This window comes from Lampetra fluviatilis, chromosome 43 (assembly GCF_964198595.1).
Source record: "Lampetra fluviatilis chromosome 43, kcLamFluv1.1, whole genome shotgun sequence".
Lineage (NCBI taxonomy): Eukaryota > Metazoa > Chordata > Hyperoartia > Petromyzontiformes > Petromyzontidae > Lampetra > Lampetra fluviatilis.
The window spans coordinates 2308468-2323693 of NC_136317.1; the positions used below are offsets into that span (position 1 = coordinate 2308468).

Here is a 15226-nt window from a genome sequence, read left to right on the forward strand (position 1 = left end):
CACGGATATGAACTCGCACGCACTGAATACACACACACGCACACGCTTGACTACACAAACACACGCGTACACACTCCGGCACACACTATAGTACAGCATGTGCTGTTACTCGTGCAGGGCACTGAAAAATATATAAATATACTTTTAGAAAAACAAGCAGCAGAGAAAGAAAATGAAAAAAATAAAAACAGACGTTCAGTCTTTATTGTTGCTTGATGGGAGTTGTGTTGAAATCATTCTGAATCTCACAGGCCAAGATTTTATTTAGGGAAAATGTTCTCATTTTTGTAAAAAAATAATTGTATTTTTCTATTTAATATTGATGCTATCGCTTGTTTTTTTTGAATAGGCGTGAAAAAAAAAAACTCCACATTCCCAATAATTCATCCAGGAATCCTCAATGAGTCTTTTGAAGAGTTTTAAGACTTTGATTTAAAGCTTTCGTGACTGCAGGGATTCATATTCTTGATTCTTTCGGTAAAGTCACGTAGAAGGGAAATAATAAAATAAAATAAAAATATTTTTTCTCTTCTACGTGACTTTACCGAAAGAACCAAGAATATAGTTTTAAGACTCTTTCAGGAGGGTCCTGCTTGCGGATGTTTGGGTAGATTTCCATTTTCGGGGGTTGCGGTTGATTCGTGTGGGAAGGAAACCCAAGTAGTGGAAGAGAACCCCCCGCTACGGATAGAGGGGGCTCACACTCGGCACTGGCATCTCAAAGTCACGTCACAGCCCCCATGTGAACCCCCAACGGTCACAAAAGAGCTTCATAGCTCATCGGATTTACTTGAAATTCGTACCACTCTCAACACCGCTTAGGTTTCAAGTTCCCAAAAAAATACGGGCTGATGTGATGGTAAGTGTCGCGGGTGTGATGTATGATGTAACAATGTCTCCCTGATCAAATTGGACAGTGGGATGGAAACTCCACATTCCCATGACAGTGGTCAATACATCGATAGGACTAATTGAATCAACCCCAGAGGGATGACTATGATTATAATGATGTTGAGCCACAAGCAGGATTTTAACTCTAAACTTTTGTAGCCTGGTCAACCAGGGTGCTCATTGCACGTGAACAGTTGGGCGCCAGGTTGGCTAGGAGATGTTAACTACCTCGCCTGGTATACAGGAGGTCGTGGGGTCGATCCCGACCCTGACGATGCCTGCTGTTGTATATTTGGAGTTTGCGTGTCTCTCTCTCCCCGTAGTCGCGTGGATTTTTCTCTGGGGTCCTCGGGGTTTCCCCTCCACATTTAGAATCCACATCACGCGTTTAGAGTATTTGGCGGCTATAAATTTCCACACGATACCCCACTTTCGTTGAGCTATCATTTGTGATATCCAGGTCTCTACTGGAAAAGAGCAATATAGCTCAGTGGGCCTTAACTAGTAAAATATAAAGTTTAGTTTACAATCCTCTGGTCAATCCGCTGCAAGGTTGAGGGGTCTTCCCACGCCACGCGGGCCGAGGCGGGGTTGACCATACTTCACCCTGCTGGTCCATGCGGGTTGTTCGTGAAGGCGGGGGAGCCTACAGCAGCTGGGGGAGGAGGGGGGTGGGGTTATCGAAGTACGGTACAACAATAGAATTTGCTGCATTGGTCATTGATTGTGAAGTTATTTTGTTCTTGGGGTGAAGATGACCCTGGTAGATCTGACTTCGAGATGAACATCGGTGGACGTAAAAGGTAAATTTAAAAAAGGGGGGACGGGGGGGGGATGCTCGCAATCAATAGCCGGTTCCGGGAAATCCAAATCAGACCTAGCGTGGCTTTATCTGTGTTACATATTTACGAGAACACAATCATAAATGAATAACGGACTGGCGCTTTTGTTTACATCCCAAACAGTAGAATAGAGCACCGTTAACATTTTGGGCCTTGTTGGAGATCTCGACCCCCCCCAATGTTCATCAGCAAAATCTGCTGCAGCAGCAGCAGCAGCAAATAATCCCTGGACCGGTTTCGACTCAAGACTCACCCGGGCAGAGCTTAGCCTGGAAAACAAACGCCTCCTCAGCTTATAAGAACAGATTTTAATACCCCTTCTGGCAATAAAACAGAAAGACAATGCATATACTATTAGAGCATGTTTTTGTTGTGTTTGCATGTTCATCACAAGTACGTGTCATTAATGCAGACATGATTCCTTGCAAAAGGTTTCTGTTTGGTATTTTAATATCTTGACACTTCCTGTTGTCTTGGTTCTTTCGGTAAAGTCACGTAGAAGGGAAATAATAAAATAATAATAAAACATAATAAAATACAATTCTCACGACGTTTCGGCCACAACGCAAGCAGCCGTCCTCAGGTGAAGAACAGGTCTGTCGGAAAGACGCTGTCTTTGTATTTTCTGATGTTTTATTTTTATTATTTTATTATTTCCATTCTACGTGACTTTACCGAAAGAACCAAGAAGATGAATCTCTGCAGTCACGAAAGCTTTAAATCGAAAAATAAAACTTCCTGTTTTATTGCCAGAAAGGGTAAAAAAAACCCTGTTCTTATATTTGATACTGGCAAGAAACGTCCCATATTGTAGCCTCCTCAGTTGCCTCACATTCTAGGCAAGAGCCTCTTGCACGGACTACCCGCAGGGCAGCCCAGAGGTCGCAAACGGGTTTTGATTCCTTACCCGTAGCCGGCCGCACCAGGGTCGGGTACCCGTTCCCTACCCGTACCCATACCCTACCCGAAATGAGTGACAAACGGTGACTCACCAGTGACTCACGGCCTACCCGTACCCGTACCCTGCCGCACCAGGGTCGCAAACGGTTACCCGTACCCGTACCCGGCTGGGTACGGGTAGCGGGGTATCGGGTAGGGTACGGGTATCGGGTACCCGGTTGCGACCTCTGGGGCAGCCTGGAAGCCACCACTTTGTGGGTGTCGCTGTCGAAGCAACATCCTCCTGGGGGTTTCTGTGGCCCAGCCCGCGGCCCCAACGAAGGCCGGTGGCGGTGCGTCTCTCCGGCACGGTTGACCCATGCGATGTTTTTCCACGACCGGAATGACCCGGAAATGGGCCTGGGCCGTCCCAACAAGGTGCCCAGTCTCGCTTCCCATGGATACATTGCCCCCCCCCCCCACCTGTCCCCTACCGTCCACAGTCAGAGGCAAGCGATTGTAAAGCAACATGTCTGCTAAACAATTTTTAGCACGGGCTGTGGTTAAGTGCGGCTGTCCCCAAGCAGAAACTAAACTATTTTTTATTTTACCAGGTAAGGCCCACTTGAGCTATGTAGATCTCTTTTTCAGAAGTGACCTGGCCACAAATGATAGCTCAAGGAAGTGGCTTCTCATCATGGTTGTGGAATGTCATAGCAGTAGCCAAATACTCTAAACGCATGTTGTTTCTGAATGTGCAAGGTAACAAACCGGAGGACCCGGAGAAAAATTCCACTAAACCACGGGGAGAAAACTCGCAAACTACAGGCATAAGGGTTGGGATCGAACCCACAACCTCCTGTATACCAAGCGAGGTAGTCAACATCTCGCCACCGCGGCGCCCAAATTATAGAAATCCATCATTTGCGACACTCCTTCGGCCATCTTTATTTGTAGGCAAAAAATACGGCCCTGAAGTTGACCCTTAACCCCGGGTCGTAATTCCCGCTTATTTGTCCCGCTTCTCCGTCGACGCTACAACGACGTCTCTGTTGCTTCCGAGGACGGCTTGTGAGCTGGGGCGAGCCCCGGTTCACCTTCACGCCGGTTTTCCACTGCGCAAAGCGAAGCCGTGCCCGGGGTGGGGGGGGGGACTGTGTCCAAGCCAGCCTGGCACGGCTCTCGCGAGATCTCCGGGGTGTTTTTTTTTGACCGACCGCAGAAGCCGAGCCGTGCCGCTGACACACTGAATGAGTCCAGACGCGTAAAAAAAAAACACGCTTTTAGTTATTTAACTTTAGTGACTTGCTTCCCTTTTTCTTTTAGTGGCCCTCCCTCCCTCCGGATTTCAGATGATGCCGTGACGTTGTGCCCTCATGGGGTAATGCTCACTTGATGTCACATGGCAGACGAACGCAATCATTGGGGCCCCCCCATCCCTGGGCTCCTAATCAGTGGGTGCCTTGTGAGGCCGCCGCAGCACCGTTTGGTTCCGGCTGGGACCCGTGCTGGCTCGGCTCGGAGGCACCAGTGGAAAAAAGGGATATTACAGATCCCGCTTTTGGCGCTGGCGTCAGACAATATAGGTTCTACCCTCTTGTCATCATTATAATCATCATCATCACGATGCATGGGCAGATAGCCCCGTAGGTATCCACTGCCAATGTGCACCAAGTAGTGCGCCAAATGGTTCTGGCAGCAGTCTCGTGTGATGTCGCCATCAAGCCGTTCTCTGCGAGGTCTTCCTCTCTTTACGGTTCCTTCCATCTATCCGAACGACACACTTTTCATTTTCCTGTTGTTGCCCATCCGACACGTATAATTTATACGTTCCCTTAAATGAATATTCGTTCTCACTAGGAATTGATAATTGGGAATACCGGCTCCCCTTGATTTGTTTTTGGAACCTTTGACCAAATCGGCTGGGGTGATGCTCAGATGTGCATCCAAAATCCATTGTTGCCCTCTGCTGTTATCCAGCGTCTATGACCCCCTTCCCCACCACCCCCCCAGTCCAAAACTGGCAGCACCTAATCTTGTGTGTCCGCAGCCATTCCACAGATCTCACTCCAAACTTTGAATCCATTTCGTGGTTTCCCGCGACCATCGTGACTCGGCACTGAGTTAGTTGTTGCGAGCGTCGCTCCTCCACCCTCCGCCGTTGTTGCAGGGCGACTGCCTCCAAAACTCGCCGGTGGCGTCCTTCACGAGCCTCCTCCACGGAATCCGATCTTGACCCCGCTGGTAACCTGGTCAATCGGCTGCACGTTCTCCCCGTACCGCGTCAGTCCGTCTCTTCTCTAGCCCGTGTCGCGCCCGTTTTAGGCCCCTCTCTCTGGCCAAAGGGAAGCCACTTGGGCATGCGGTGGCTGGGCATGCGGTGGCTGGGCATGCGGTGGCTGGGCATGCAGTGGCTGGGCATGCGGTGGCTGGGCATGCGGTGGCTGGGCATGCGGTGGCTGGGCATGCGGTGGCTGGGCATGCGGTGGCTGGGCATGCGGTGGCTGGGCATGCGGTGGCTGGGCATGCGGTGGCTGGGCATGCGGTGGCTGGGCATGCGGTGGCTGGGCATGCGGTGGCTGGGCATGCGGTGGCTGGGCATGCGGTGGCTGGGCATGCGGTGGCTGGGCATGCGGTGGCTGGGCATGCGGTGGCTGGGCATGCGGTGGCTGGGCATGCGGTGGCTGGGCATGCGGTGGCTGGGCATGCGGTGGCTGGGCATGCGGTGGCTGGGCATGCGGTGGCTGGGCATGCGGTGGCTGGGCATGCGGGGCTACGTGACCCAACCAACGCAGCATCGCCCGCCGGAGGAGCTCCCGGATGTGGACTGAGCGCAGGAACTTTCAGAGGGTTTGTTTGGGGCACCAACAGCGAGTTCAGCCACATTTTAAACTTCGCAGTGATTGAAGGCAGGGCCAGCCTGTATGATGCTCAAGCTTGTGTAGATGTTTCTTGTAACGGGGTCCATGTTTCGCGCACACGAAGAGAGGGCATGACTGTGGCTCAGTAGACACGAGAGGGCTTTATGTGGAGCGACCTTAAGGGCCAGGCAGTGTCACACAGCATTACGCAACTAATGTAAATATAAAGCCATTCCACTGACAGACCTGTGCTGCCCAACCAGCGTCGGTGATGAGCATACACATACACCCAAAGACAAAAATACCCCGTATAGCCTGCACGGGCTGTTGGGGCAAGCGCTGTCCGCGAGCATCTAATGAAGGCCGGCACGGCACACGAGGGGGGGAGTGGCCAGCACCCACGCCCGGCCGCCTTTGTCTCCCTATTGGAGATGTTTACACATCGCACCTGGTACTCAGAAGAGGTTGAGTCAACCAAGGGGAGGCCCAGGAGCGGTTCAGTGGCGTTGGCCGTGAGTGGGAATCGAACTTGGGTCTCTGGGTTCGTAGCGTAGCGCGCTAGCCACTGCCACCACCATTCGCCACTGTGTGTGTGTCACACACACGCACTCTGCCAATTCAACCTGCACACGCAGAGCCAAATGAAACACACACACACACACATGCCTACACACGCACACACACATGCCTACACACGCACGCACACACACATGCCTACACACGCACACACATATGCCTACACACGCACACACACATGCCTACACACGCACACGCACATGCCTACACACGCACACACACATGCCTACACACGCACGCACACACACATGCCTACACACGCACACACATATGCCTACACACGCACACACACATGCCTACACACGCACACACACATGCCTACACACGCACACACACATGCCTACACACGCACGCACACACACATGCCTACACACGCACACACATATGCCTACACACACACATGCCTACACACGCACGCACACACACATGCCTACACACGCACACACACATGCCTACACACGCACACACACACATGCCTACACACGCACACACACATGCTTACACACGCACACACACATGCCTACACACGCACACACACAGACCCTCTAGGCTTATGAGGAAACCATTCCTGAGTGGCTTTTTTCTCTCTTTGCACAAATGCATTCGTAAGGATGTTTAGCAAAATTCTGCAATTTTGTAGATGATGAAGTGTGTGGAAAGAGTTGCGTGTGTGTGTGTGCGTGTGTGTGCGTGTGCGTGTATGTGCATGCACGCGTGTATGTGCGTGCGTGTGCCTTTGTTAGCATGTGTTGACCTAGATAAAGACCAGAGCGATGTGTGTGTGTGTTTTAGTGTCTGTGTGTGTCTCAGTATGGGGAGCGGTGGCATAGCGGTTAGCGCGTTGCACGACGAACCTGGTGAGCAGAGTTCGATTCCCGCTCACGGTCAACATCGGTGACGATTATCTGAACCGGTCCTGTGCCTCCCCTAGGTCACCTCGGCCTCAAATGAGTACGTGGTGTGATGTGTAAATATCGCCACTGGGGAGACAAAGGCGGCCAGGCGTGGTGTTGGCCACCCACCCCCTCGTGTGCCGTGCCGGCCTTCATAGGTGCTCGCTAACAGCACTTGCCCCAACAGTTTGTAAAGGGTATCTGGGGGATTTTTGTCTTTGCGTGTCTCGGTGGGGAGCGGTGGCGCCGCAGTTAGCGCACTGCGCGACTAACCCGTCCACCCGAGTCGATTCCCGCTCACGGCCAACATCGGTGACGATTATCTGAACCGGTCCTGGGCCTCCCCTAGGTCGACTGGGCCTTAAATGAGTACCTGGTGCGTTGTGTAAACCGTCAGTGCAGGGGAGACAAAGGTGGTTGGGCGTTGACGCCCCTTGATTCAAACCTGCCACCCCTAGCCAAAGCAGGTTCTTAAAGAATATCGGCCAAGTTAACCAAATCGTATTGCGTAATAATTCCAGATTTCCTCTGAAGCTGGGTTATCTGAGGGCAAATGAACGTAAATCATCACTCGTGTTGGCCAAAGAAGTGTATGCAGTGAAACGACACGGCAGCTATAATGCATGTGTACACATGGGGAGCGGTAGTGTAGTCGTGGCCAACACCGGTGACGATTATCTGGGCCGGTCCTGGGCCTCCCCTAGGTAGACTCAGCCTCAAATGAGTACCAGGTGCGGTGTGTAAACATCGCCACTGGGGAGACAAAGGCGGCCGGGCGTGGTGCTGGCCACCCACCTCTTCGTGTGCTGTGGCCGGCCTTTGATGGCCACAAGTGATAGCTCAACGAAGTGGCTGAGCCATCGTGTGGAAGTTTATAGCAGCCAAATAACTCTGAACGCGTGATGTGGATTCTAAATGCGGAGGGAAAAACCGGAGGACCCGGAGAGAAATCCACGCGACCACCGGGAGAACACGCAAACTCCAAATATGCAGCAGGCGTTAGGGTCAGGATCGAGCACGCGACCTCCTGTATACCAGGCGAGGTAGTTAAAATCTCCTAACCACCGTGATGAGAGAGAGAGAGACACGCAAACTCCAAATATGCAGCAGGCGTTAGGGTCAGGATCGAGCTCGCGACCTCCTGTATACCAGGCGAGGTAGTTAAAATCTCCTAACCACCGTGATGAGAGAGAGAGAGACACGCAAACTCCAAATATGCAGCAGGCGTTAGGGTCAGGATCGAGCTCGCGACCTCCTGTATACCCGGCGAGGTGGTTAACATCTCGCCACCGTGGTGCCTAACAGCACTTGCCCCAACGGTCTGTTAAAGGCTATACGGGGGATCTTTGTCTGGTATGTAAATGTCGGGTTAGCGTAGCCCGTGCAAGAAAGTGCACAAGTATTTGTTTTTGGAGCCGATGGGAATATGTGTTGCTGTGCCGAGGGAGATGTTGTGTTTGTCTGCCCGCTCGTCCGACCAAGGACACCGCGTTTTAAGGAAAAACACACGCAGCTCGCAAACTCTCTGCGCCATGCAGCTTCTCCGTACAGTCGTGTCCGGGATACAGGGTGGTCCAAAAGTCAGGGCATGGGTTTTGTTTGTTTGTTGTTCATTTACGTGAAGATAAAAAAAAATACTCTGCTAACGTTATTAATATCTCTTTCTCTTCTCCTTCCTGCGGGGTCAACCTCAACTCCGTCGTTGACAAAACTCGACCAAGAACGCCTGTAATCTTCAAGTAAAAAAAGAAGTCCCGAATTAATTTCAAAAGATGATAATTTACGCGCCGCGCATTAATGTTTAATGGAAGTCGGTTTGAACTTTTGTTAAAATTAATTAAATTACCATAATGTGATTTGTTAGAATAAATATAATAACCCCCGTGCCTCCTGACTTTTGGGCCACGCGGTACAGAATCATGCATGGCTCCCCCCGCCCCCCGGTCGGTACCCACGCTCTGTCGGCCGCCGTGGGAGTTGCTTGACCCTACTTCGCCAGCGCGCGTTGGCGAAGGCGGCAGCAAGCAGGGATGTTGGCCCGCTTCGGATCTCATGCCCCACTGATGTTGTTGGCCGTGGCCGGGAATCGAACTCGGGTCCCCGGGTTCATAGCGCGGCGTGGCAATAACTCGCTGTTGGTATAAATTTTGGGGCCACAAAATACTAGACGGCACTTTTTTTTTCTGTTTTCTTATCCTCTTTTCCTCTTTTCCTTTTCTTTCTTCAAAAACGCAACTGGTCCCAGGGTACCGTCGCGAGTTTATAAGGTCGCACTCATTACTGACAAAGTCCTTGCCACAAATGAACCACAGTACCTCGCTGAACTCGTTCAAGGAGCATAAACCACCATCACGCAAACTCCCGTCGTCATCCTCGTGGCAGCAGCGGCTTTTGGCTGCTGGGCCATCGAGCAAAGACCGTGGTCACCGCATCATCGCGCGGCGCTTTCAGATGCGCTTCTGCGGCCGTCTGGAACGCTCTTCCGTCCTATATTAGGAAGCCACTGGAGCTATGCACTTCCAAATCTAGATTGAAAACTCAGTTCCTTACAACTACTTTTTCTGTTGAGTTTGTCCTCCCCCCACCCGCACCTCCTGATAATTGTTATTGCGATCGGCTACGTACGGGGCGAAAGACATTCAATGTACGTACATGCGTGCTTTGCGGAACGGAAGCTCCCTCAACGGACTGGCTGGCCAGCTTGTCGTTCGCGCTGCGCAGTTAAGAGCTCAAATATCCAGACATATCCCCTGGGCGCCTTCTGCGAGTAGCAGTGGTCAGCGTTGAGAAGTGCTGCACTGTAACGCATTCCTCGTTGATTAAAGTAATACAGATCACTCGCAGCCATTTGTCACTCCACTGCTTGACGAGGGCCTCCTCCGCCCACCCCGGGACAGGCCGTGGCGGTTTTACTTCACCACACGGGTCGGTGCGGGCTGACGAAGGGGGAGGTGCCCCCCCCACCACCCCTCCAGATGCCAACTCCGCCACGGGCCGCTAGCTGCGGCCTGGAAAGAAACGGCGGTGGCGACACTCGCAGAGTGTCAACCGCTGCGTCAGAGGAGCCGAAACTAAATGGCAATTGAAATGTATTCAAATAAAACTAGCAGAGAGAAGCCGTTTGTGTTGCCCTGCATCGGAAAAATAAGACGGCTGTGTCACGATCATTCTCCCCGCTGTAACTTGGAGACTACGAGAAATCTGGCCTTTTTACGGAATGATAAAATGTATTGCGTTTTTTTTTTATATTCTTCTAGGATTTAAGGAATATTATGTTGCAATAATTCCATTAATGGGAGCTCTCAAATGTGAAAGTTAGAGCGACATTAAATGAACCGCGGTCGATCTAACGTATCCGTTCGTCGCACTATATTTATCATCACTAAACGTCGTCCGAACTTCTTCTTCCACCGTTTCAACTCGACGCAAAGTTTATTTGTTGCACGGAAAATCCCGTGTGGCCAGCTACCCAGCTAGCTTCTTTCGCAACGACCCCCTAGTGGCCACCGACAACGGAGTTATTGTTGTGGTGGAGAGGAGCCCAGGCAGCAGCCAGCCAGGAAACTCTAAGCGTAGATAATGTCTAAATATTAGAACGTACTCTTTGGTTCTTTCGGTAAAGTCACGTAGGTAGAAAAATAAAAAAAAAACCCAATTATCATTCAAAAGCGGTGAAACTAGCCCGGCGCAAGCAACGCGGCCGCGTCGTCGTCATCGCTTAGTCGTGTTTGTTTGTTGTTGCCATCGTTGTTGTCGCTGACCGCTGCGCTCCCGCCCCCCGCCGGCGCCAGGTCACGTACCTGGGCAAGGTGCGCCTGTTCCCCGCGCCCGCCCTGGGCCCCGGCTGCACCGACGGCGCCGTCCAGGAGATGTGGGCCCTGAAGGCCGAGGAGCCCGGCCTCGCTCGGCCCGCACGCCTCGAGATCCGGCCCTTTCACATCCGCATGCACGTGCAGCTGCCGCCCTCTCACACCACCACCACCTCCTCCTCCTCCACCATCACCACCACGTCTTGCGAGCGGGCGAAGCTCGCCGGTGACGAGGACCCGGAGGACGATGACGAGAACGAAGAGGAGGATGAGAACGACGACGACGAGGAGGAGGAGGGCGGGGTGGCGACGGCGGCCGTGCGTGCGCAGCGGCTGCTGTGGCGCAAGAAGCGGCACAGCGGCGGCCGCAGAGGAGCGGCGGAACAGCGGCGGCGTCAGCGGAGGCAGCCGCGGGAAGGGGGCGGCTGGCGCACGGACTCGTTCGACGTGGCGCGCGTCGCGTTCTGCTCGGCCGAGCACCGCGCCAGCGGCCTGGTCTTCGCGTGGCTCTACCGGGAGCACCACGGCGGGGGCGGGGGCGGCGCGGGGGGCGGCGCGGGGGGCGGCCCGGCGCCGGCGCTGTCGTGCCACGCCGTCGAGTGCCAGAGCACCGAGCAGGCCAAGCGGCTGGCGCACACCATGATGGAGGCGTTCACGCGCACCCTGTGCGGGATGCGCGGCGGTGGCGGCGGCAGGGACGGTGGCGCCGCGACGACGGCGCCGGTGGCGAGCACCGCCGCGGGAGAGGGCTGGCAGGTCGCCACGGCAACTGCGGGAGTCGGAGGAGGAGGAGGAGCGGAGGACCTCAAGGTCTCCGTGGACACGGGCAGCGGCTGCTTCGGAGTGAGACCTTGAGGGGGGGGGCGTGGGGGGGGGGGTGCGAGGGGATTCCTCCGTCGTCGAGGCGACCGCGACGTGGGCCTTGCCGGGAAGCCACCGATCAAGCTGTGCTGGACGCGTTCAGTCAATTCTCGCTTATCCTGACGACGCCGTCGCCTTCCCCCACTGCTCCCCCCCCCCCAGTCGCTTCGCTCGCCGGCCCTCGACGAGTGAGGAGCTGTCAAGCCGAGCCGCCGTGTGGGGAAAGAGATTTTATTTATTTTTTATGGGACGCACGGCTAACCCGGGGCTCCGGGGTGGGGCGGGGAATAATCGACGGTTGACTGCGCTCGAGTCCTGTGTGTATCTATACGTATAAGAGATTGTTGAATTATTTAAGCCAAAGCATATGGTATTCATTTTGTTGTTCTTGTTGTAAACGCTAAAGCCAACTTGCAGAGTTACTGGCCAGTTAAAAAGCCATCGGGCGATTGTGCAACGCGTCGGAGGTGATTTGAGGAAGCTCTCGCTTGCCGGGTAGTAGTGGACTAGAGGCGCTCTCTCTCTCTGTCCACGTTCTACACGTTTGGACGATGTGCTGCTCTCCCAGAAATTTCAAAGCAAAGGTTGAGGGTGCGTCGTACGATCCGATAGGTGTGCGTGTGCGCGTGAGTGCGTGTGAGTGCGTGTGTGCGTGCGAGTGTGTGAGTGCATGTGCATGTGAGTGAGTGCGTGTGAGCGTGCGAGTGCGTGCGCGTGTGAGTGCGTGTGTGCGTGTGTGTGTGTGTGTGTTTGTGGGATGCGGTGGTGTCGCGGTTTGCGTGGCAGTCTACGAACCCGGCAACCAGAGTTCTATTCCTGCTCGTGACCAACACCGGTGACGATTATCTGAACTGGTCCTGGGCCTTCCCTAGGTCGACTCGGCCTCAAAGAGTACCTGGTGCGGTGTGTAAACATTGCCACTGGGGAGACAAAGGCGGCCGGGCATCACTGAGGCTGAAAACTATTTTAGAGGACAGGGGGGTCCAGCTTTGTCATTTTTTGTTCATCGATTTCCTTTTGAATTGAATTAGTTTTTTTTATCGCATCGGTGGGGAAACTGACCGAGATGAACTTAGCACGAGTACGAGATGGTGACACCCACTCGCAGGTCCACACAGATTGGTTCACAAACCCACTTTCTGTGCTGCCACCTCGCAGCTCGGCGAGTTCCACAATTCTCTCCGTGATCCACCAACCCCTTGCCGCCCATGAGCTGCTTTGCAGGTGTGGAGGAGGAGGGGCGGGGTGTAAAAGTGTAACCACCTTTTATCCGCGACAAAGATATGGTATGCGTATTTAATTTGTAAAAGCGATGGTGAATCTCAATGTGATCACACCGAGCTCAATAAAGGACTTTTAAACTTGGGGATGGTAGGTGTTCAAGGAAGCTCCGGCGTTAGGCCTTTGAATGTCGGTGCATGCGGAGGATGCCAGGAATATCATGGCAGGGATAGGGTGAGCAACTTGGGAGGCTGGGAATTGAACGTGGCAGGAAAGTGTTTTTCGTGTAATCGGGAAGAGGAGGAGGGATGTAGTGATGGGTGGGACGAGTGGTGGTGCAGGGTGCAGGAGGTGGTGATGGGTGGGACGAGTGGTGTGCAGGGTGGTGGAGGTGGTGATGGGTGGGACGAGTGGTGGTGCAGGGTGCAGGAGGTGGTGATGGGTGGGACGAGTGGTGTGCAGGGTGGAGGAGGTGGTGATGGGTGGGACGAGTGGTGTGCAGGGTGGAGCAGGTGGTGATGGGTGGGACGCGTGGTGTGCAGGGTGGAGGAGGTGGTGATGGGTGGGACGCGTGGTGTGCAGGGTGGAGGAGGTGGTGATGGGTGGGACGAGTGGTGTGCAGGGTGGAGGAGGTGGTGATGGGTGGGACGAGTGGTGTGCAGGGTGGAGGAGGTGGTGATGGGTGGGACGAGTGGTGTGCAGGGTGGAGGAGGTGGTGATGGGTGGGACGCGTGGTGTGCAGGGTGGAGGAGGTGGTGATGGGTGGGACGAGTGGTTTGCAGGGTGGAGCAGGTGGTGATGGGTGGGACGCGTGGTGTGCAGGGTGGAGGAGGTGGTGATGGGTGGGACGCGTGGTGTGCAGGGTGGAGGAGGTGGTGATGGGTGGGACGAGTGGTGTGCAGGGTGGAGGAGGTGGTGATGGGTGGGACGAGTGGTGTGCAGGGTGGAGGAGGTGGTGATGGGTGGGACGCGTGGTGTGCAGGGTGGAGGAGGTGGTGATGGGTGGGACGCGTGGTGTGCAGGGTGGAGGAGGTGGTGATGGGTGGGACGAGTGGTGTGCAGGGTGGAGGAGGTGGTGATGGGTGGGACGAGTGGTGTGCAGGGTGGAGGAGGTGGTGATGGGTGGGACGAGTGGTGTGCAGGGTGGAGGAGGTGGTGATGGGTGGGACGCGTGGTGTGCAGGGTGGTGGAGGTGGTGATGGGTGGGACGAGTGGTGTGCAGGGTGGAGGAGGTGGTGATGGGTGGGTCGCGTGGTGTGCAGGGTGGAGGTGGTGATGGGTGGGACGAGTGGTGTGCAGGGTGGAGGAGGTGGTGATGGGTGGGTCGCGTGGTGTGCAGGGTGGAGGTGGTGATGGGTGGGACGAGTGGTGTACAGGGTGGAGGAGGTGGTGATGGGTGGGACGCGTGGTGTACAGGGTGGAGGAGGTGGTGATGGGTGGGACGCGTGGTGTGCAGGGTGGTGGAGGTGGTGATGGGTGGGACGAGTGGTGTGCAGGGTGGAGGAGGTGGTGATGGGTGGGACGCGTGGTGTGCAGGGTGGAGGAGGTGGTGATGGGTGGGACGAGTGGTTTGCAGGGTGGAGGAGGTGGTGATGGGTGGGACGAGTGGTGTGCAGGGCGCGCTAACGGTGCAACAAGCGGAAGGCCTGAAGCCAGATGGTTGTTGCCGGTGATGATGATGGAGACTGTCAGAACAGACCTCGGCGGTCGGTTATTGACCGTGCAACATTGTCTGGGTCTGGCAGGAGGAAGGGAAGGGAGCGGTGGCGGTGCCGTGAACGGCCTCTTGGTCGAGGTGAAGTAAGTTAGGACGTGTAAAACCATGTAGAAATTGTAACTGAGAAGCTTATATAAAATAAATAACGCATTAAGGGTTTGACACCGTGTGTGTGTTGTTAATGTCAGTCGGCACGTTGTGTGTAACCTTTTGTGAGAAGCAAATGCCACACTGGGCACTCCAGTGAACGCAATGACGACGTTGGTTGAGATGATCATGGATACGATGGTGAGGATGATGTGTTTTTTCTTAGATCGTGGTGATTTTATGTATCCGGTGAGACGGTGGTGATAACGTTGTTACCGAGTCATCTCAGTCAGCCAACCCATGGCACCTGGGTCTGTCCCAAGGCATCCTGTCAGCGAGCCTTCGACACTTCACGGGGCCTCAAAGTGCACCTAGCTTGGCACAGGCGCCGTGGTGACGTCACCGTCACTTCGTGGCGAACGGCGGCTGTGTTGGTTTTGGTGATGATGATGTAATGAAGAAATTAAGATCGAGAATCGCGTGCGCACGTTTGTACGTGTGTCCCACGTGACATACAGAGCAAGGATTCAAATTGATGGGCGCCCTCCACGTCACGTGTTTACCAATCATCAGGTGCGTGTGTAGGACT

General features: G+C 54.3%; 1 protein-coding gene across 1 annotated transcript in view; it reads left to right on the forward strand.

Moving 5' to 3' along the window:
* The window catches only part of PID1 (phosphotyrosine interaction domain containing 1), a 32975-nt gene extending 19792 nt beyond the window's left edge, over positions 1-13183 (forward strand). Inside the window, exon 4 of the mRNA XM_078876123.1 lies at positions 10734-13183. Within this exon, the coding sequence (XP_078732249.1) occupies positions 10734-11606 (873 nt within the window). The 3' untranslated portion in view covers positions 11607-13183. The remainder of the gene's footprint in view (positions 1-10733) is intronic.
* Positions 13184-15226: the final 2043 nt, after the last annotated feature.